We start from the raw sequence: 23,828 nt of genomic DNA on the forward strand, positions 1-23,828 counted from the left end.
CTGGGTAATATGCCAAGATCTGGAACTAGTTACATGAAGGAAAAAAAAAAGAAATTTACACAATCATTTTCTTGTATATTTGAAAGGAATAGCAAGTTGTGCATAATAGAGTTGCCGTTTCATATGCAATCATCTTTTATTGTACTGCTATTGAAATGCTTGTTTTAATCCATAAATTAAAAATAAAAATTTTTAAAGTATCTAGCATTTATATAGTACTTTCAAGGTTTGCAAAGCACTTTACAAATATTATCTCATTTTATTCTCAAAACAATGCTAGGATATAGATGCTATTATTCTCTCCATTTTTATAGATGAGGAAACTGAGGCAGTTCAGTGACTTCTGCAGGGCCACACAGCTAACAAGTATCTTCCAATCTAGCACTCTATCCTGGGCACTGGCCCTTAGAATCTCTTGCTCTCTTCCGGGCGGTTCCTATGAATCTTCCTGGAAGGTTTTTCTGATTGCTACGTACACACACCTCCCTCCTCTCCTTCTCCTTCCTTCAAACCATAATTTAAGTACTTGGGCCTTTCCCTACGTAGCTCCCCCATAGAAGCTGAGCTAGGGCTTTTGTGGTTGGGTCTCTAGTGCCCACAGTGCCTGGCCCAAGAGAGGCAGGTGAGTGCTGGGGCGGGGGTGAGGCAGGGGAGGGCAGCTGCCCAGAGAACAAAAGTGGCAGAACCTGCGGTCCCCGCAAGGCGCTGGTTCGTGGGAGGGGGCGATTCCCTCCTCCCTCCCACCCAAGGCAGCAGATGGCGGAGAGCCGCTCCGGACCCCGCCCTTCCCCGGAGACCCGGCACCAGAAAGTGGAGGAGTCGGTCAGTATAAATGTATTGTAGAAATCACCCACCCCGTGTTGCATCACGGGGGGAAGGGGAGGCCTCAGTCCCTGCATCCACCTGGCCCTTCCCGATCAGCTTTTTTAGGGTAACAGACTAATCCTTTGGCTCCGAGTGCTAGTTCTCCGACTCTTTTCCTGAGCCCTACTACAGCGACGTCCCCACTCAACCCCAGCTCCTTCTGGAGATTTTTTTTAAACATCCCCTTCTCCTGAGAATCAGAGCAGAGGCCCGAGAGTCTGTGGGAGACAAAGGGATGGAGGCAGTCGCGGGCCTGTGGAAGCTCCCCGCTCCCGTCACTCAGAGCGCCCAAGTGGCAGAGAGGAGAGGCCCGAGCCCCGCTGGGGGTTGTCAGCCCAGAAAGTCGCTGCGGGCAAACTTCCCCGTGAGAGCCGGGGGAAGGAGGGCAGGGAGGAGGGTGGGACCTCGGAGGGAAAGGGGGCCTTTCTACCGTCAGCTCTCCCGACGTTTCTGGCTCTAAAAGCCAGCCTTGGAGGGTAAAGAGAAAGGTAGGTGGGGGAAACAAAGCGCGCACGCGCGCACACGCACGCGCGCACACGCACGCGCGCACACGCACGCGCGCACACGCACGCGCGCACACGCACGCGCGCACACGCACGCGCGCACACGCACGCGCGCACACGCACGCGCGCGCTCCCCCATTCTCCACGGCAATTTATTACACACAAACCGTACGACTTCTACGTGTACTTGTACGTATTGTCCATTCCCACACACAGAAACAAAAACTTTTTACAGACCAATCATACCCCCTCTATGCAGAACTCTTTGAGATTTCTGAAAGTGATTGAAACTTAGTAAATCTGGAATAATCCCCCACGTAGGAGTTACAGACTCCAATCCCCAGTGTGCAACAGCTGTGGGGGCCACAGCAGCGTGAGCGTGAGGGGGAGGGTCGCCAAGCCGGCCCCCACAGGAAGAACAAGGGGCCCCGAAGCCCCTCCCACCCCCACCCCCCACTCCCACTACAATCAGGCGGCGAGCCTCCCGCGCGCCGGGCCGGTGCGGAGGCGGGGACACGTGGGCGGAGGCGCGGCGGGGGGCAGGGGAGGGCGGGAAGAAGGCCGGGCCCGGGACCTCCCACCGGCTGCGGCCCCCCGCCCCCGCGGAGGGGGCGCTACTCCTCACAGCCCAGCAGCTCCACCCTCAGCGTGATGCGCCCGTGCCAGGCCACCGGCAGGATCCGGACGAAGCGCGAGTAGAAAGGGGTCTTAAACATGTTCTTCTGGTGGGAGTAGTTGTCAGAATTTCCTAAAAAGACCTGTGGGGGCGAAAAGCGGGCGGTGAACAGCTGGGCCTAGCTCGGGGGGCTCTCCCCTCCTCCGGCTCCGGGATCCGCGGCCCGGGTGGTGACACACACAACCCTCCCCCCACTCACACTCACACTCACACTCACACTCTCCTCCTCCCTCTAGAAAGGAGCAAGTTTTCTAACTCCGGCCAGACGTCACCACGGGCCCCTGCCCCCACAGCGGGGTGCGGGGGAGGGGAGGGAAGTGCGGGGGGGAGGGGCGCGGTTCTGACCCGCTTCCCTCTGACCCACGACCCCGGAAGACAAACCTTGTTGCTGTTTGTCCGGCTGTCCCTGTACACGGTCCAGGATTTCCCGTCGTTGCTGTAGGCCACTTTGTACGCCGACACATACTGGATATTACCAAAGTCGCGGGCTCCTTGAGTGATGACGCCCGTGACCTTCTTCGGGGTGCCCAAGTCGATCTGCAGGAAAAACAACCAAAGACGTCTCTCTGCCAGCAAACGTGGCAAAACACGGGAATTGGATCCGGGGTCCTGGGTTCAAATCCCTCTCTGTCCCTCCCTGCCCATGTGACCTTGGCAAATTATTCATTCCCTGATAAACCGGGGTCAGGCTACATGATTTAAGGGGTTTTCTTGAGCTCTGCAAGCTCCGGGGAGCCGCGTGTGAGACGGGCCACTGCAAAGGCTCCCTCTGTGGGGTGAGGGGAACTATGTGACAGTGCTAGAGAGGCAAAAGGAGGCAAAAGGCAGGACCTGCCCCCCACCCCGGGAGGAGGCAAGCGGCGGTAACCAGGAGCCGGGCTCTCTCTCTTTTGGGAGTGTTCCTTCTTCTTGGAGATGCTGGAAGGTTTAGCACGGGAGTCCTCCTTTCTCCCTCAGGCCTACAGTACCCAGGGAGGGAGAAGGGAAGAAAGGAGATAGAAAGCAAGGAAAGGCAAACCAAAAGTCACTGTGTTGTGTTTTAGTTTGGTTTTTCTGAAATGCCCCGCCTTCCAAAGTCAGACAATAACTGCAGGAAAGTCAACAGAACCAGCGGGGAGCTCATTCCTTGAGGAAAAGAGAGAAGGTTCTAAATTATTTCCAGCCAGTTCAATGAGAGGACTCAGGAAGTCAGAGAGAGATTAGGACCAACCTGCAGCCACTCGGTGTCCTCCTTGCTCTGAGCCGTCCAGGCATTGAATTTGCCTTGTTTGTCCAATCGAGCATAATAGGGGTGCCAGCTAAAAGCATCCAGGCCAAAAGTCTTGAAGGTGCTAGAGGCGGTGATCTTGCTGTCAGGGATGATCTCAGACTTCATCCCCAGAGGCTCGGAACAACCTGCAAAGTGAATACAGGGTGTGACCCAACAGCGGCACCCTGAGCTTGGGGAGGGCAGGGGGAGAGAGGCCTGGGGGATGGCACCAGCTCGCTCTAGGGAAGGGAGGGGCAGTGAGCCATTAGGAAAAGCAGTCGCTACCGTCACATTTCCCTCATTTTCTCAACCAAACCTCGTGGTTTCCCATTTACCTCAACACCATCATGTGGTTTCTTTCCAACCTTCCTTACATCCGCCACTGTACACAAACAGTGCTTTGCAAAGCCACCGATGATTTAACCACCAAGTCCAGTGGCCTTTTCTCAGTTCTTGACCACATCTGATGGTGCTGATCACCACTTGAAACTCTTCTCAGCTTCTGTGACCTGGCCCTGTATAGAAAACCAGGTTTTCCTTCCACTTTCCTGACTGCTCTCTCCTTCACTAATTCTTCATTCCTTCGCTGGCCAAGTGTGGGTGTCTGAACAAAGTCCTCTGCTCTCTCTTTACACATTATTTTCTTTAAAGATTAATACCATCATTTCCTGATAATAACTCCCAAATCTAGTCTTCCCTACTATCTTCCAGTGATCTCTTCTTGGATGATTTCCAGTTTGTCTATTTCTTCCCTCTATTATAATTTCTTTTAAAAAATGCTTATTGATGGATTCAACTGTGACTTGTAGAAGGGAAATCTGAATTCCAAATGGAATCTGACCAGAGGTAATTGTAGAAGAATTAATGTTTCAATACACTATTAGCCTTGAGGCAGCCATGCCATGATCTCTACAGATGCATGTCCATGTCCTCTCCGTTAGGCTCTATGTATCTCTCCAACCTTCACCGCCATTACTTGCTCTGTGAACTCCAAGCTAATCAAATTAGCTGTCTTGTGATCTTGTGTTTTTGCTCATGCTATATTTTCTTAACCCCTCTATCTAGGCTTGTTCTAATGCTAGGCTTTGGCACACAGGCTGAAAGGCATAATGCTTCCCAGATCTCCTTGCAGGAAGTAATCCTTTCTTTACCCAAGCTCCTACACCTCCACGTACCTGTTATGTAGCATTTGTCCCATACTGGCTCTTACTGATATTGCTTGTACCTTTCATCCTATCCTATTGGACTATAAAAATCTCAAAGAAAGGAATTTTATGTGTTCCTTTCTGAGTCCCCAAAGACTAAAATAGCAACTGCCCCTTCAGTAAATGTTAGATAAATAAAGAGGCAAGTAATTATGAACTATTATCAATCCCAGAGCATTATAATACCTACAATTAAAAGACAGCTTTTGCTCTTTAATTATTTCCTATTTATTCTCAATTTGACTTCCTTTGTAAATATTTGTTTGTATGTCGTCTACCTCCAATAGATTGTAAGCTTCTTGAGAGTAAGGATTGTCTTTTGCTTCTTTTTTCTATCCCTAGGGCTTTGCACGGTGTCTGGAAATGGTAAGTGTTTAATAATGTTTATCAAACTGAACTTAATTATTTTCATTTAAAAATTTAAAAAACTGAGGCTCGTTAAATCAAACAGCTAGAATTTGTGGGTCACAAGATTCAAACCCAGGAATGAGTAGTAGAGGAGTGAAAGGGGAAAGGAAAATAAAGAGTTGGTCAAGAAGATATATCCCATTTCTTTGACAAAGAGACCTAACTCAGTTTCAATTGATCAATGCTGGACAAAAGCAGCTACACCCAAAGAAAGAACTCTGGGAAATGAATGTAAACTGTTTGCATTTTTGTTCTTCTTCCCGGGTTATTTCTACCTTCTGAATCCAATTCTCCCTGTGCAACAAGAGAACTGTTCGGTTCTGCACACATATATTGTATCTAGGATATACTGTGACATATTCAACATATATAGGACTGCTTGCCATCTGGGGGAGGGGGTGGAGGGAGGGAGGGGAAAAATCGGAACAGAAGTGAGTGCAAGGGATAATGTTGTAAAAAATTACCCTGGCATGGGTTCTGTCAATAAAAAGTTATAATAATAATAAAAAAAGAAGATATATCCCAGACAAGAAGGAGGAAAGGAATAACAGCAATAGTGACTTCATTGTATGGAAAGAAGCCTAGTGTTAGGCAAAGGCTTCCCAACAGATCAGGGAACAGACTGCAGTTCTATTTGTGGCCATAAGGTGTCAGTGTGTCCACCAAGGGAGGACAATGATTTATTCTAGCTTGGAGGTGAATTCTAGAAAGAAACGAGGATGGAGGGAGTTAATTGTTGCCCTTTAACCGTTACTCATCTGCTTAGAGAAGAACCTGACTATTTAATGGTCTGGAGATATTCCAGAATCCTCCAAACTGGCTATCTCTGTTTGTTGATTGAGAAAAGCCTGAGGTAAACCAAGTCTCCTAACTGTTCGGTTCTGCACACATGTATTGTATCTAAGGTTAACATGTTTTACATGTATGATACTGCCTGCCATCTGGGGGAGAGGGTGGAGAGAGGGAGGGGAAAAATCAGAACAGAAGTGAGTGCAAGGGATAATGTTGTAAAAAATTACCCTGGCATGGGTTCTGTCAATAAAAAGTTAAAATAAAATAAAGAAAAAAACAAGTCTCCTTAGTTATTTTAGAAACCTTTAACCCCTCAGGCTTAATCGATTACTTACCTCTAAATAAATCTCCTAATTGTGAGGGATTATATGGTTTCTCATAAAATCATTAACTAAGATAGAGTGAACCTATAACCTAAAGTTATGAGAAGAAGAAATTCTTTGTACAAACATTACAAGAGTGCTCATATCAGCTCAAGCAAGCATGAGCAAACATTGTAAAAAGCCAACCACAATAAATTTAGGCAAACACCTGCAATAAGTCAACTATATTGGCATGACTAGAATTTAGCAAACCATTGCTACCTCCACTTGAGCAAGCATTGAGCAGGCAGTGAAAATTATCCCGATAAGGGAAGGGGGTCATGGACTCCCATAGTCTACTATTTAATCACTTCTAACTCTGTAATCATCGGCCTCTTTTCTTTGAACAGTCAGGGAACAGACCACCCACTTCTGGTGAGATGCTAATAAAACTTTTAATCTTCATTTTGAATAATCTCTGAGTAGTCATTTTTGATCAAGGGTCGCACTATCTCACACAATTATAATACTAGACCATTATTTGCATATTAAAATATTCCTCTCCTTCAATTACACATCTATGGAAAACCAAATTTTTTCCATATATTTCAACCAAAACATAGCATGACAGATTGAATGTAGAAGTAAATATGAAAATCCACTTGTCTTCTATTAAGCCAGATATTAAATATATTTATAAAAATATGTAAAATAATGCCACTCTTCTACTTTGTTTTAAAAAAGTTATTTCCATATGTTCTATTAACATGTTTTATTACTGTCATTTTAGATTACTGTCATTTTCATGAATTAACAATAAGTACTTTAAGATATAACATATCAAATTGGTAACCATCTCAAGGAAGGAAAGAATTTGGAACTTAAAAATTTTTTAATGAATATTAAATATTGTTTTTCATATAATTGGGAAAATATTTAAATTTTTATCAGTTTCAATTTCCAGTAAGACAAATATCAAAAGACATAAGTTCTCTGAAGTACTCAATTATTTTTAAAATTTGTAAAAGAGTCCTGGGATCAAAATAATTTGGGGACCACTGGACTAGATGACTTGTAAAAAGTCTTTCTAATTCTAAGATTCTCTAATTCCCTCAAGAATATTGATTTGCTCTACCATAAATACATCAAAACAAAATGAACTGTACATCTCACACCCTTAAGATCTACACTCACCTTTCCAAAAAAAAGATGAAGAATAAGAATATAGCAACCATGTCTTGTCTCACATTATTTTAAGCAATGAACCCCCTAAGAAAATGGAATCATAGAGAACCAAAATAAGGATATGAGAAAAACAGAAAACAAGGGTACATCCAAATTGTTGCGTGTCCACTAGTCCTTAGAGGGCATTCTAGATTTCCACTTACAAACTGGCCCTTGGTTTGCTTCCATAAAGAGAAAAAAAAAATTGACCAAAAATAATTCAGAATTCCTAGAAATTCTTCTCTTAAGAGTGCCATCAAGTAGGGGGTCAATTCTTTGGATTAGGTTATACCCCTGATCTTTAGGGCAAAGGTCTGTAGGCCTTCCTATGATTCCACAGGTATAATTAATGTTCATTTGTTTTAATCATTCCCTATTCTTTGTGACTCCATTTGAAAAAACTAAGTGTGTGAGGCTATATTGGAACTTAGGAGGTTAAGTCTTCCTGACTTCAGATCCAGCACAATTATACAGTACCATGACATCTGCAAAGTGCTTTACAAATCTTATTTAATCCTTTTAACAACCCTGGAAAGTAGGTGCTGTTATCACCTCCATTTTTGTAGTTGTTTGTCCTTCTCAGGGAGGTGATACCATGTCTTACAAGTGAACTGGATTTAAACCAGAGAAAGTTGTGCAAAGCCACCAGCCTCACTTTCTCCTCCATAGTCATCTGGGTCCAATGGCAAGCTATAGATCAGGACAACTGGAGATAGCCCTGATGCTGTAAAAGACCATGACCTTTTTAATTTAAAGTCTAACAGGTGTCAGTTTGACTGAGCAATGCCCAATAAGTGATTAAGTATAGGTAAGCAATGAGGCAGAGAATAACCTTTTCTAACTAGTCTATGTATGTATATATATATATTATATATTTATAAATATATAAACATTTATACACACAAATATATATATATATCACACAGACAGACAGACACCCACACACACACATACACAAATCTGGGAGGGCAAGACCCACAGGATTTCTAACCAAAACAGAAACACCTGCTATTTACATTCACTTTGACCCAATCAGGGCCCAATGACCCAGTGGGCCTTGACCTGGGACCTCTTGTAAGTCAATCAAGAGTGATCAGTATAGCAAATGTTTTCCCATTTTTACAAATAAGGAAACTGAGGCAGACAGAGGCTAATTGACTTACCCAGGGTCACACAGCTATTAAGCATCCGAGGTCAGACTCTGAATCCCAAGGCTCCATCCACCGTGTCACCAGCTGCCTATTCTAAGAGTGTGGAAATCCCCATCCCGATAGCTGACATCCAAAGTCTCTTTGCCTAATCCAGACTCATTCTACTTAAAAATAGATATGAGAACTTTCCCACAGACTTTCTCCAATCATGCAAATAGCAACACAAGCCTTCATATTTTCTTTTCCAACGCATTTCTTGTCCATGCCTTTCCATAAACCTTCCATGGAAGAAATCTATCCAGTAGTCTAGAGTCCTTCCTCTATTTTTTTTTTTAGCACTAATTACCAAGGGGAAAAAAGGAAGTAAATTCACAACATATTTTGCTCTCCCAACTCCCACTCCCCACCTTCTCCAGTGACTCACCTTCCACTTCACAACCAAAAAGCTCAAACCGGAGAGTACAGGCCCTACGACAGACTACAGGAGCAATCCGCACATACTGGGCCACCAGAGGGGGATCAAAAACGTTGGTTTTCTGGCCATTGTTGTCTATGTTCCCCACAAAGACCTGGCACAATAGGAATGAAATGAGTCAGGTAAGGAGTGCAGGATTATTCCTAAGAGGGAAACTTCATGGAGTCAGTGGATTGTGAATGACACCTAAGGTCCAGACCCCACAATAATCCTGATACTAGTATTCATTTTCATGTTCTTTGTACTTTTCTGGAACTCCCAAGCAGTTTTTCCATGTTTATATACACACACATCTCTCAGTTATATCACAACAGTCCTCAAATATATATTTCAGGGTCAGCCTGAGTCTTTCCAAATGCATGTAATCATGTCTATGTGCTAGGCATTGTTCTGGGAGCTGAGGATATAATTACAAAAGTAAAACAGTCCACACCCTTTAAAAACTTATATTCTAAGGAAGGAAATAATATGGACATAGAAAATTAAGTACAAAATATTTTTAAAGTAGTTTCTGGGGGTACAGAACAGGTGCCATCTTAAAGATGTTCCCTAAAAACATTTGAATCCCATACTGGGATCTTCTAATCCCAGATGGGATGGGAATCCCATCTTAGACACCTGTTTACCTTGTATCTTCATTATATCCTCCTCCTCCTCCTTCAGGAGTCCATTATGCCTCATTATGTTCATTATATTATCAATATAAGCCTCCAAACCATCACCTTCTTATGTACAGTCCTGTGTGCTGCTCCACACTAATGATCATCATCCTTCAGTCTAACCTGTCTCTCTTCCTTCCATCCTCCTGCACCAGTCTGTTTCTTACCTGGTCCCTGTGTAGATTTGGATCCTGGATGAATTCAAAAACTTGTCCATCATTGCTATACGCCACTTTGAAGGTGCGCAGATATTCAGCACTGCCTGTCCGGCTGGCACCCTGTGTCATAATGCCTGTAATTCTCATCTTCCGCAAAAGGTTCACCTGAGGATAGATCAGAGAATTCTGAGTTTCAGGGGAATTTTCAATAAAGGTTCTTCTGGCCTAAAACCCTATTTCCTGGCATGCCATCACATACTCTCCTCTGCTGCAAGGGAATCCCAATTATGCTAGGCAATAATACATTAGCAAAGACATACAACTAGACTCCGCAAGCTCTACTTGCCTCACTCATCACCCTACCCCACTCGTAGAAACCTCAATTTGTGAGATTTTATCAGGCTCTCCATGTAAAGTCTACTGGATGAAACCCATTTATTACAGACCACTTTCCAGAACTCTGGATATTTGTCCCAAATTTCCTCACAGGATCAACCCCAAGCATTCCACTGGTTACCTCTGCAGATCTCTAGAACACGTTCCCATTCCTCAATGAAGTAAGTAATACCTTGAAGTCTATACCCCATCCATTCTCTTTTCCATGCTTTAACAATAACACTGCTGATCATTCTAACATTAGAACTCAGTTTCTTGAACTAAGCTCCATCTCTGTTCTACCTCAGACTTTCACAGGGTTGCTTCTATCTGAGATCTCAGAATCATTTAAAACTGGTGAAAATTCAAAATTATGAACTCTAACACTCCCACTCTACCCCAAATAGAATCTAGTCTTCCCCTCCCATTAGGTTCACAATATATTTGCTTTTTACCCTCACTCTGGCCACTGGTCCCTTGACTCATCCTTTTTCTCTTAATATCTCTCTATATGACTTCACATGTTTCCATATTCAGCCTTATTCCAGTGGCCTATCATTTTGATGATTCACTAACCACTTCCCTGGAATGCCTCACCACCACCCCCACAACATTTCAACCTGTCACTCTCAGACTCAACCCTGGATAACCTCCATTGTGCAAATTCTCTGCTCCTAATTCTAAAATACTGAGCCTTGCTAGCCAAAAGGTCATGACAGTGAACTGATTTTACCCAGATTAATGGTATAATCTCAGTGGGGTTCTCCCTATGGGACTCTAATTGCCTCCATCCCTCAATCTCCACAGCAATTTTTCCAAATCTTTCCCTCTGTCCTCAATCCCAAACTGTAAACCATGTGCAGTTAATTTGCCCTCCTACTTCATTGATGACTTTGAGATCTCCACATCATTATCCATTCTCTCTTTCCTTGTCTTTGACCTTGATCATATCCCCTCACACCTCCTCTAAGCCCCTTATTCCAGTAACTGTCCCTTTCTCTCAACCATTTCCTTTCTTTCTTTGCAAATAGCATTTTATTTTTTCCAATTACATGTAAAGATAGTTTTTAACATTGTTTTATAAGATCTTGAATTCCAAAATTTTCTCCCTCCATCCCTCCCTGTCTCTTTACCCAAGACAGCAGGCAATCTGATATAGGTTATATACAGGTTTCACACACTTTCAATCTCTGTGTCAACACTGGTTCTTAGTCATCTGCCCACATTTTCAGGTATGTCCATACTTAAAATAGTTTTCCCTTAATCCTACACAACCCAAATACAATTCTATCTTTCCTTCCTTTTGCTTCCAAACTTGAAAAAAACAAAAAATGTCACTCTACACATAAGCCCTCAAACTCCCTCAGAACCTACTCTTTTCTTTATTCTTTACAATCTGGTTTCAGATCCCAGAGCTACACTTAACTGGTCCTTCCTATACCTCTCCATTACTTCCTCTCATTTGATAGCTCCTCTCCCTAACCCTTGACAGTAGAAAATTCTCCAACTTACAGTCCTTAGCCTTCTTGCCTCTCTTGGCAATCTCATTCACTCTTACAGCTTTAGCTATCATATTTATACACACAACTTTTATATCTCTAGCCCTTGACCTTTCTTCCAAGTGCCAGACCTATCATTCTAACTACTCCCACATATTTTCCTCTAAATGCCCAAATAGTACCTAAAGTTTAAAAAGTCTTATTGATTTTTCCTCTGAAGCTGCTCCTTCTTTTGACTTTACTATTTCTATTAATCTATCTCCAACTATTGTAATTTTAGACTCTCTTGTCTCCTAGCCTTATTATATCCAATCGGTTACCAAGTTCTGGTTCTGGTAAGTCCACCTTTAAAATATCTCTTGCACCTGTTCCTGCTTCTCTATTCCTATCATCACCACCCCCCTACAGATTTTCACTATTATCCTCTTGGAATACTACTAAAGTTGTAACCCTGTGACTCCATTTGGGAATTTTCTTGGCAAAGATACTAGAGTGATTTGCCATTTCCTTCTCCCGCTTATTTTATAATAAGGAAACAGCCAAACGGGGTTAAGGGACTTGCCCAGGGTCATAAGTGTCTGAGACTGGGTTTGAATTGATGAAGATAAGTCTTCCTGATTCCAAGCCCAGTATTTTATCCACAGCATCAGCTAGCTACTCACGAACACTGTAATAATTTCCTAATAGTCTTCTTTGATTCCACTGTTCACTTCCACTCTTATCCATCCTTCTTACAACTACCAGAATAATTTTTGGTATCCATAGATTTAGTTTTATCTTTCTCTTCTGTTCAAAAATCTGCAGTGGTTCCCTAATACTAGGCCCTCCAAAAATGGTACCACTCTACCTTTCTGGTCACATCTCATACTCTCCCTCCATATATCTTATAACCCAGTAAAAATTAACTATTCTAAATTCTCCTGGATACAGCTTTCTCATTCCTACCTCCATATTTTGTTCAGTGTTCCCTAAGCCATAAATAAGCAGCCTCCTTCCTCTAGAGATTGTCATACCCTCCCCCAAAGCCTTCCTGGATAGTCCAAATCTTTCATATCTACTAGCCCCACAATTTCAAGCAGGCGAACTTTTCTGACCCTCTCAAATCCACTTTTCTATTAGTTTGTCTTATAGTTAGATATAGCTTTCAAAAGCTCAAGCAGACTATGAACTTCATAAAAGGCAGGAGTTTCCCTATGAAAACTTTATCTCTCCCAGAGCCTAGAATAGTTCTTTACACAAAGTGGATGATCAATTTGAGGAAGTGAATCATCAAATTGCATACAAATCCAGAATTTTGACTTATTGTGCCAGTTTATCAAGCCCATTTTGGTCTCACTTCCATCCCATATTGTCAACCAGGTTAATCATACATTCTCCTCCACACTTGAATTCCCCATCATTTCCATCTTGCTAATTTTAAGCATTATCTCTTTTATCTTACTCCTAAACAATGACAGAAGAAATCATGAAAATAATTAGTATCTAATAACCTCAATCAGGCTCTAACTGATGTACCACAATCTTTTTAGTGACTCTTATATTGTCTATTATGGTGTTTCAAATCATCGTTTTAGTCCTCTAGTCCCCAGATCCACCACAATCACCCTTTATTCTGAGCAGATGCCATTGTATTCTACTTTATTGAGAATATTAGGGCCATAATCTTCCTACACTACAAAAGGTGTGATCATGTCACTCCCCAGCCCAAAAAGCATTCTGTGCCTTTCTATTGATTCTACAATAAAAGATAAACACAGCTTTAAGGGGTCTTCCCAGTTGCCTTTTGACTCCCACTTGCCTTTCCAATATTATTTCATTTGATACACTTGCACACAAGCTATGTGACAGCCATACTGAATTGCTAGTCATTTCCCCAAAGTTAACATTCCATCTTTCAAATTTATACATTTTGCATATACAGCCCCTGAAGCCTAGAAAATATCTCATCAGAATCTCTTCCTCTCAGAATCCTCCTCTTTCTCAACTGCTTCTGTCATGAAGACTTCCCTATTTTACTAAGTTCATGCTCTCCCTCTTCAAAATATTATTATATTTACTTATCTGTAAAACAGTCATTTCTCCTAGTAGCATGTAAGTACTTGGAAGAAGGCATTGTTTCCTGGGCAATTATCCTTTTATTATCTATGTTATAGAAATACTTGTTTTATTCCCTGAATTAAAAATAAAATAAATTTTAAAAAGAATACAAAAGGAGAACTAATTCTTCCTAAGATTAAAGGGAAGGAGAAGAGATTGTATGAGACGCAATGTTGACCCCAAAACTTCTTTGTATTTGGTTGACCAAACATTAAGCACCTACTCTGTTCATGGCATTATTCTATGTCTTAGTGATATAAAGACAAAAATAAAACAATCAGGATATATAACTGCATCTTTAGATTCAGGCAGCATCTTCCTTCATACATCCTTTGTAGTTAATTTGGATAGTTATAATAGTCAAAATGGCTAATTTTTGAATCTAGTTTTTCCAATAACTTCAATAATCTAGTTTTATAAATTGCTCCTATTTCAGCATCTTTAATCTCTCCTTCTTCACTGACTTCTTCCCATATAGTCTATACACATACTCGGCCTAAAACAAAACACTCTTTCTTGAGCCTGCCGCCCTCTTAAGCCATAATCCTATGATTCTCCTCCCTTTCAGTACTGAACTTCAAGAAAAATTAGTTCACATTCTGATCTGGAACTATCCTAACATTGTACAGAAAGTACTCTGTATTGAACATTGCACAAAAAGTACTCCAAGGTCACTGGTAACCTTCTTATCATCAAAGTCAATGGGCTTTAAATCTTTAATCTTCTTTATCTCATTATAGTATTTTACACTGATTTTAGCCCCTCCATGATGTCTTCCTTTCTTGGATTCCATGACACTGCACTGCTATGGTTGAATTCCTATGTCTAATTCCTTTCTTGTTTCCTTTACTCCTCATCTTCAACCCACTTCTCAGTCATGAATGTCTCCTGAAGTTTTGTCATTGTTCTTCTTTTCAACACTTTACTCAATAATCCAGTTCTTTGAGCTCAGTTACCACCTTTATAAAGATGCTTATTTCCAGCCCTGATCTCTCACCAGACCTCTAACATTGTGACATTAATCATTGCTGAATTTGCTGTATTGGCATATTATGGTTATATCAACAGTAAATTCAACAAGCTCAGAATTGGACCAATCATCTTTTGCCCCTCTTCCTCCACCTTGAAAACCTGCTGCTCTTCCAACCATCTCCATTTCTGTCGATTGCACTACCATTGTCCTAGGACTCAAACTCAAAAACATCCCCCACATCTAATCAACTGCCAAATCTATCAATTCTGTTTCTGTGGCTTTTCTAACATCTGTTCTTTCCTTTTGCTCCTATCACTACTACTCTATTGTTTCCAACTTCAATCTATCCTTTCTCCAATCCATCTTCCACGTTACTTGTTTATTTTTCCTAATGTCATTCCTCTAAACAAAAAAACTTTTCAGTGTTTTCCTATTGCTTACCAAATAAAGTAGAAATTCCTTTTATTAACATTCAAAGTTAACATAATCTGACCCCAACCTACATTTTCTGCTTTATTTCACATTATTCCCTTTGATATAGTACACATTCTAGTCAGCGTGGCCTGTTTGCCATCCTCACTGTTGTCCAGCATTCTTTTACATTAACATCTTTGATCTTAAAATATTCTAGATCTAGAATGTATACTCCTATTCTGCTAAAATTCTTTCCTTTTTTTTAAAAGATCTCGCCTCCTTGGTGAAGTCCTTTCTAATTCTAACACAATACACCACCCCCCTCAAAAAAAAAATCTCTTCTTCCTATTTCTAAAAACATATTTCGGATTGCTCTTTTAGCTACATCCTGCCTAATACTGAAGTTCTTTGTAAATTATTTCAACTCTTTCCCCCTCTCCAAATAAGATTGCAAGATCCTTGAAAGTGTGTGCTAGATTCTTATTTCATTCATGTTATCACTACCTCTAAGCCCAGTTCCTGGTACACATTAGATGCTTTCTTAAATACATCTCCTCTAAATTGTAGAAAATAATTCCTGCTTTAGATTCCCAAGGCAAGAGTTCCCTGTTAAAAGTTCCCTAAATGTGCAAAGAAGCACTGGCAAAAGCTTCTGACTTCCATTTTTATAATGCCAATTTTTTATCATACTTCTTTCCCTCATTTCTGGCACTGGCCCCGTGCCCAACTAATGACTGCCCAGGATCCCCACTATTCCCCAGCACCTGTATCCAGGGGTTCTTGTCATAGTTGCTGGCAGTCCAGGCATTGACAATCCCTTTAGCATTAAGCCGGGCCAGCTCTGGCCCCCAACGCTGCATCCCCAGAAAGCTGTAATGTACAGATGAGGCTGAAATCTGGAAATCAGCAATGGCACCTCCCTCCATGCCCAGGGGCATGTTGCAGCCTGAGAGGAGAAAAAACAAACAGTCAATCAGGAAGTCCTTAAGAAGCTGAATGGGACAATGGACCAGGAACATAAAACATTTTCCCTTTCCTACATGAAAGAACAATCAAGGTGAAGAGGTATATACATACACACACATATGACAATATAAAAACATATAAAATAGTGCAGGTTAATTTATAAGTAGGAACAGGACACCAAATAAATGACATAACCAATTGGGATTGGGTGGAAGTAATTAGATACGGCCTCTAGGAAGTAGTATAAATCTGAAGTGAAAGAGACTGATCAGGAAAGCTGAAGAGAAGACATTTCAACAAGGAAGAACAATATTAGGAAAATAATGGGTAGGGGTCTGTGAAGGCCAAAAGGGGGAAATAACTGAGAAAAACCATTTTCACTCAGTTTACTCACCACCCCCAAACCCCCATTCCTATTCTAGCTGAATTCACACTCCTTTCTAGGCCCTAGGCTCACAGACACCTACCTAACTCTTCCTTCAGGATAAAGAAGGGTTTAAGACTGAAGGACAGGAAAAATAACTGGGACAAAAGAGATGGATGCCAGTCAAGCACTTACGGGACTGGCAAGACTTTCCCATGAACGGGGAAGGACATTTGCAGATGTAGCCTTCTTCCTGGTCAAAGCAGGTACCACCGTTCTTGCATGGCTGTGTGCTGCACTCATTCACTGCTCAGGAATACAGGTTGGGAGAAGAGAACAGAATGGACTCAGCTCTACTTCCCACAAAGTTGGGTCTTCCTCCATTGACTTGTTCAGTCATTTCAGTTGTGTTTGACTCTTCAGGACCCTGTTTGGGTTTTCCTTGTCAAAGATCCTGGAATAGTTTGCCTTTTCCTCCTCCAATTCATTTTACAGATGAGGAAACAGGCAAACAGGGTTAAATGACTCCCAGGTAAGTATCTGAAGCTGGATTTGAACTCATGATGATGAGTTTTCCTGATTCCAGGCCCAGGACTCTATCCATTGTTCCATCTAGCTGCCTCCTCCACTGATTAGAAACCGTTTTTGAGCCCAATCTGTTTTCCTATATTATGATATGAAAATCCAACTTAACCTGGTTGAGAATGGGGAACTTTGAAGAAAAAAGTTAGATATCCATGAACATGTAATATTAAATATTTTTAAAACATATTTATCATTTTCCACTGTGAAAATTTTGTTCTCTTTCAAGCCTCTAGAAGTTTCCCTACTAGGCTTCACCTAAATTAGAACAAAATAAATCAACATTGGGAAGGATGCCAATTGGATAGTATCCATTCTACATACCCAAATGTGAGATGACTTCCAAGTTAATGTAGGAACTTTGATTCCCAAAATAAACCTCAAGGCCCACCCTATTCTAGATCTACAGTACCATGAAACTAAGTTGTCACTTAGAATGGAAATAAGAACTGTGAGGTAGATTATCTCCCGGAATTAAAAAGATAATATCTTAAATATATGCCTCATTGTACCCTAAACTATTGCCAAATTAGAGCCTGGATGTTTTTGGTTCATAGGATTATAGATTTAGAACCAGAAGGGATTCATAAGAGGTTACTTAGTCACTATCTTTCTCATTTTCCAGATGAGGAACTGGGACTCAGAGGAGATGAAGTATCCTTTACCAAAAGTCACAGAAACCAAAAATTTTAGAACTAAGAACCTACATTTACTGCTTCCAAATCTAACATTCTTTTTATGGTATCATTTTTGCCTTCTTCCTCAATGAGAAAGAATCCCTCCAGTTTTCATGGAAGGCCCTAGAGGAATACAACTAGATGAGCCTTCATGCTTTAGCCCATCCCCAAAAGTACACAACAGAAAAAGGAGAATAGATAAGCAGGATTGCTGAGGAAACTCCATTAGGACCTTACAAGTCACTGCTTGTGCAGCAGCTCATTATTCTCTATCTCTAAGTGCTTCCACCAAAACCACTTCCTCTGGGAAATCCTCAGACTCAGGAATGAATAGGGATTTTCATGATTAGAAACATGCCAGGAACTCCCAGCAAAGGTTGTACTCCACTATCATATCTTCCTCAGGGGAGGAGACAATAGGAATCAGAAGCCAATCTCCTATCTTATCTACAAAACTGACAACCTGAATAGAATCACAGGATTAAGAGATGGTGAGACCTTAGGGGTCTAAGAGACTGATTTTACAAATGAGGGTCAGAAGTTAAGTGATTTGCCAAAGGTCACATGAACTAAATAATTGGCAAAGGTAAGATTTGAACTCAAACCTTTAAATCCAGGGCCCTTCTAGGCTTCAGTAAATAGCTTCTGCCCCCCCCCCAAAAAAAAAAAAAAATTCAGTGAAATTTTCTTCTTTAAACATTTTTAGGACTATCCTGGATCCTGTATCAAATCAGAGTAGAGAAGCCTCAGCTCCTAATCAATGCTCTGTAGCCTATCTTTTCCCCATAAGAAGAAAAATAAAGTTTTCCAGATTGCTCTCTCTGTATGGTCATCTTATTGAAAAGGGTTTCTTCCTTAGGAAATAAGGTCCACAGAAGGCATCTCCCCAACTACCAAAAGAAAGAAATCCAAGGTATATTCCAGGTTCTATGTTACCTCTAGGATTGGTGTCAGTCAGCCAGGGATCCCAGGGCTAAGGTTGCAAGATTTAAAAGTGGAATTTTTTTTTTTTGTACAGCATGATAAATGTGTAAATATGTATAGAAGAATTGTACATGTTTAATATATATTAGTTATGTTGTTGTCTTAGGAGAAGGGGGGGAGGAAGGGAGAAAGATTTGGAACACAAAGTTTTACAAGGGTGAATGTTTAAAATTATCTTTGCATATATTTTGAAAATAAAAAACTATTATTTTAAAAAGGTAAACTAAAGAGGGAATATTTTTACTAAGGTGGGAAAGAAGATACTATGGAGATAATTGTTCTCATCAACAGAATTTGCCCATAGTCTAAAACAAGACTGTATATCCCAACACTATCAAAAAAGGAAAAAGATATATTCCCCCAGTCTTCTTCTCCCTTTATAATGTTCCCATGACAAGGATGCTACAACTTCCTACTTTGGGTCCCAAGCTTGGAACTTTGACTTATGGTCCCTTTGAATGCAGCAAAGTTTAACATTTGTTTTCATTCCTGACTTCAATGGAAAAATCCAAGAAAATTAAGCCTAATTCAAAGTTTTGGTCTTGGGCTCCATCTCTTTTTAGATGAGACCTCTACAGACCTTCCAATGACCTCATATGTCTCCAGGGCAACTCACCTGGGTACAGGAATTGGCCTGCTGCCTAGAGACAGGGATCAAGCCTATGGGAGAATTACCTCAAAGAGAAAAGATTTAATTGATTGGGAACCCTGGTTAAATATAGAAACTCAACTAGTAAGTCACCCACAGTATGGGTGAACTAACCAGGTCCACAGAAAGCCTTTAAAATATCTGCACAGTGTTACTGTCCCCACTTTCCTCCTCTTCTCTACATCCTGACTTCCTTGGATTCTTTCAAGACAGTCTAAATTTACACCCCACTCCCCAAATTAGCAGCTTCCCTCTAAGATTACCTCTAATTTAATATGCCATTGTACCTTGCCATTTATATGCTGTTTCCTCCATTACATTGGGGGCTGCCTGAGGGCAAATCCGGTTTTTGATTTTCTTTGTATTCCCAGTGCTTAGCCTGGCACTTGGTAACACTATAAAAACACTTGCTTACAAGACCCCTCTTTCTGTACTGCCAGACTGGTTAATCTAACCAAGCTCCTTCCATCTCCCTGGAAGATGGGCCCAGAATCCACCCTGGGTCAGCATCATCGCCATTACATTTAGGGATACCCTTTGTTCCTTCCCACTCCCCTAGCAACTCCGATGGTACTCACTGCTCTCTGATGCTCTTTGGCAATGAGGGCCCTCATATCCTTCAGGACAGTCACAGACATACTGGGCAAAGACATCTCCTCGCCGGGACTCGGTCACCACTCGGCACAGGCCATTGTTCTGGCAAGGATTGGGGATGCAGGGACCTAAAAAAAATAGGAACAATCAGAAGACTGAAGGAAAAATGGAAATAAAGGCACACTTTTCCTAAGAAGATCCTCCACACCCTCACCTCAAGTATTTCATTCAGCACCTGGCCCAGAAAATAAGACTAATGCATTCCCCAGCCCACTAGGAAAAAAGGTCTGGTGTGAATTAGATGAAGTCAGCAGAGTGTATGCTAACATGGCTTAAGGGAAGAAATCTGATCATTCAATGAAGCAGCTACAAGCAGAAAGAACAACAAATGTCACCTCTCCTTCCCCACCTAGGTATCTATCAAGCCAGGCCCAAAATCAATGAATCAATTAAGATTCATAAAGTATCTCCTATGTGCATGCATTGTCTTTGCACCAAGGATACCAAAAGGCAAAAAACAGTCTCCATCCTCAATAATCTTATAATCTAATGGTAGTATGCCAGTAATAAGCTGAGGGAGCTGCCCTGCCCTCTAGAATTCTCAAAAACTGGGTCTGAATTCAGGAAAAACCTAGCCAATTAACCCTTGCCAGGATACCTTGCTCAGTCTCCTGGCAGTTCTGCCCCGTGAATCCATCAGGACAGAGGCAGTAGAAAGTGGAGCTCTCGCTTCCATTCAGGCAGGTACCTCCATTCAGACACAGGCTGGGATCACAATCCTCACCTGGAATGAAAACTGGCTGTTAGAGGAACTTCCTAAACTGTGGTTTTGAAACAAGACCCTCCATGAAATCTATTTCCTGTATAGTGGGATTCTCCATAGCCCAGACTTATTGCTAGTCTTCCCCTTTGCTCTGCACCTACAAGTTAATAACTCAAGGTGTCTACCAGACAGTTACCTGATGATTGCTTTTTAACATGTCATAGACTCATAAAGTATTGCTTTGAGGCTGCTCACATGAATTTACCCACTAGGAGAGCTGGACAAATTTCAGGTTGGAGCTAGATTCAAAACAATGACTTAGCAATAAGAAACCTCAATTTGCAAAAAAAAAAGCTCAGAACAGGTCCTTCTCCTTTCTAGATCTGAGTTTTTTCAGCAATGAAAGGAACAATTTGGACTAGATGATGTTTAATGACCCTTCTAGTTCTAATATTCTACAATTCTACAAAATGTTTCCAAATTCACTCCATCTCAGGTTGATGGGATCTTCCATATTTTCAAGGGTCCTAGAGGAGAAAAAGAATTTTGCCAGCTCAGACATACAGGGCACTGAACTTAAGTCAACTGTTAACAAGTTATTAGTCATTGTTCTTAAAATAGCAGGTTAATCCCATTTCATGACCCTCCAGAGGGTTGAGTCTGTAGCAGATGGGCTAGACTATAAAGAAACTAGTAGCGAGTGACCCAAAGAGAACCTTACTGTTTATACCAAGGCAGTGTGGCCAACCCAAGCTCAGGTGTTCCTCAAGTACCTTAGCCCCAGGGCAAAGGCATTTACTAATAAGGTAAAGAAAGTGAAAGAGAAAGATTTCTAGTATATACCTGAACCAGATAGCTAACAAGGAAACAGAATGCTTTTGATCTGGCCTTTCTTCCTAGCAGATCAACTAAAGGATCTTGCTTTGTCTAGCAAAGAGGAAGAGGGGGGCATTCTACAGCGAGGTCTCATTCTCTTGACCTGTGAAACTCTATGAAAGACTCACATCTTAATCAGAATTTTTCATCTCCTTTTGAGTGGCAGCGAAACCTCACTAACTAGCTAACTGACTTGAGCAACTCAAGTCATTTCTGTATGTTTATAAAATTAGAAAATTGGATTAGATGATCTCTAAAGTTCCTTTTCAGATCTCTTTTAAGTAATTGGCTCAAGGCCACAAAAATTCCTGACTTTTTGGTTTATTTCTTAGGGTCTTACATTCATTCTAAATTAGTTAGAGGAAGATAGTCGCTAGGATCAAAAACTCCATCAAAAATTCAGTTGTTATCTTCACTGAGGGACTAATAGAGAACAAGAATTTCAATCTACTTCCTGCCTTCCCCTCCCCCCAAAATTGTTCACAAGTATTGTAACATCCAGTGCTTCCCTTATATCTCTATTCCCTAGACCCTGAGGCCCAAACTAGAACGTGAGACCTTCCCATAATTCAGAGAGGGTTGGCCTGAAGCCAGACTCAGCTCTCTCCCATCTCACTTGAGAAGCAGGACATATTGGCTAGGAAGTCCTGAGTTTGATTCCTGGTTTAGCCATTTACTACTAGATGTGACTGAGGCACACTGAGCAAGTCATAATTTCTCAGATTTGATGTCCTCATCCGTAAAGTGGAAGTGATAAATATCATTCTCCTCACAAGATTGTCAATAGGAACAAATGAGAAAAGCGTATGTAAAATGCGTTGCAAATTTTAGATACTATCATCATCTAGCTCTCCCATCACCATTTATTTCACTCAGAAAGAAATGGATGCGCTGGTAAATGGAACTCCGGTCTCCTTTTTCCTCTTCCTCTTCCAGCTCTTTAATTCCTCACCTCTTTATGCACACCTTTCCAAACAATGGGTTGAAAATAAATCTTCTAACCATCTAAATACAATCACATATGGTTCATCCATAGTAGGGGCAGAGTACGCTTTGGGAAAACCAAAGAATGGAGCAGCAGAAAAAAAAAAAAAAAGATGAGGAAAAAGAGCCTAAGTCTGCTCAGCAAAGCTGGAACCAAACAACCTCTTATCCTTCTTGCAGTGGAGGCTGATAGGACTCTGAAAAAAGAGTGGGACTGGCGAAGGTCACCCAGGAAGCAAGTCAGTGACTTCTTGAGCCACTCTTTACCTAAGAGTCCCGACTCGGGATCCTCCCCCACTCCCGACCTCCACTTGGGCTTCACTCCTTGCTCTGCCAAGTCCCTGGATCATGCCCTGCTAAACTGCGCCCTCATCACAACAGACCCATCTCTGTCCTGAGTTCTGGATGGGGAAGATGGAAAACGTTGGGGTAGAGCTGAAACATACACAGTTTGCGTCACTCTTCTCTTAAGAAAAATGTACATTGGGAGGGATCCTACACGGCCCATCACTTCTCATTAGGAAAAGAAAAATCAGACTCGAAAAGCAGGGCCACTGCAAGCATATAAATCTCCCCGTCCTCCCTAATTAAGATAGGATGGCGAAGAAGGGTCCTGGCCAGAAAGCAACCGGATAAGAGGAAATCAACAGCCAAGTGCTCCACCCTTATCCCCCCCCCCAACCCCCAACTCCCCTCTCCCCAAGTAGCAACTGTTTTCCTTGGGAGTCTCCAAACTATCCAGAAGTTCAGAACGTTTCCGAAATCAGAGGAAAAGTTAAAAGAGAACACTCCAACTCACCAGAAGCAGCCAAGACCACAGACAGGGAGAGCAAGAGTCTCCCAAGTGTCTGGAGGAGGCGGGGGCCCTGCATGCTATCTGCGGGAGCCGAGAAGGCAGCTCTTGCCTGGGCTTGTGCGCTGTGGCCCCGCTGAGCTGACTCGGCAAGCTCTGGAAGCCTGTTTGTGTTTTGACTTCTCCTCCAGGGACAGGAGCCACGGAATGAGTCAGTCAACGGGCTGCTCCCTCCCCTACTGCACGCTAAGCCTGAATATTATAGGGCCCCCGGTCCCGCCTCCTCCCCGGATGGACCAATGGACTGGAGGGAGCTGTTAGGATGGGCTCAGCCAGCTAGGGGGGCTGGACTGACTGCTGCTGTGGGGGCAGGGTGGGGGCACGCCTCATTTGTGCTGCTCCTGCTGAGCTAAGCTCCCCTACTCAGGGAGAAGCAGGGGTCGTGAGGAAGGAGGGGCACTCAATCTGAGAGGTGCTGTCAGCCCGGAGGAAAAGTTGTCCAAGTACAGAAATGCAGCCGGATAATCCTGCTTGGGACCAACATCATCTGCTATTCCCATCATGGACGCCCA

The 23,828-nt window shown here is 42.2% G+C and overlaps 1 protein-coding gene across 3 annotated transcripts; it reads right to left on the reverse strand.

Moving 5' to 3' along the window:
* Nucleotides 1-936: 936 nt before the first annotated feature.
* MFGE8 (milk fat globule EGF and factor V/VIII domain containing) lies at nt 937-23,507 on the reverse strand. 3 transcript variants are annotated; one of them, XM_023496990.2, is made up of 10 exons: nt 23,263-23,507; nt 20,499-20,624; nt 19,825-19,968; nt 16,550-16,660; nt 15,789-15,970; nt 9,676-9,831; nt 8,799-8,943; nt 3,254-3,438; nt 2,425-2,580; nt 937-2,125 (listed from the first exon to the last, which is right to left on the reverse strand). In XM_023496990.2, the coding sequence occupies exons 1-10, from the start codon at nt 23,333-23,335 to the stop codon at nt 1,982-1,984; spliced, it is 1,422 nt and encodes a 473-aa protein (XP_023352758.1). In that variant the 5' UTR covers nt 23,336-23,507; the 3' UTR covers nt 937-1,981. The 3 variants fall into 3 exon arrangements, with proteins under 3 accessions (XP_023352758.1, XP_031811435.1, XP_031811434.1); XM_031955575.1 differs by lacking the exon at nt 20,499-20,624; XM_031955574.1 differs by lacking the exon at nt 16,550-16,660.
* Nucleotides 23,508-23,828: the final 321 nt, after the last annotated feature.

The sequence above is a fragment of the Sarcophilus harrisii genome, chromosome 2, assembly GCF_902635505.1.
Source record: "Sarcophilus harrisii chromosome 2, mSarHar1.11, whole genome shotgun sequence".
In the NCBI taxonomy this organism is placed as follows: domain Eukaryota; kingdom Metazoa; phylum Chordata; class Mammalia; order Dasyuromorphia; family Dasyuridae; genus Sarcophilus; species Sarcophilus harrisii.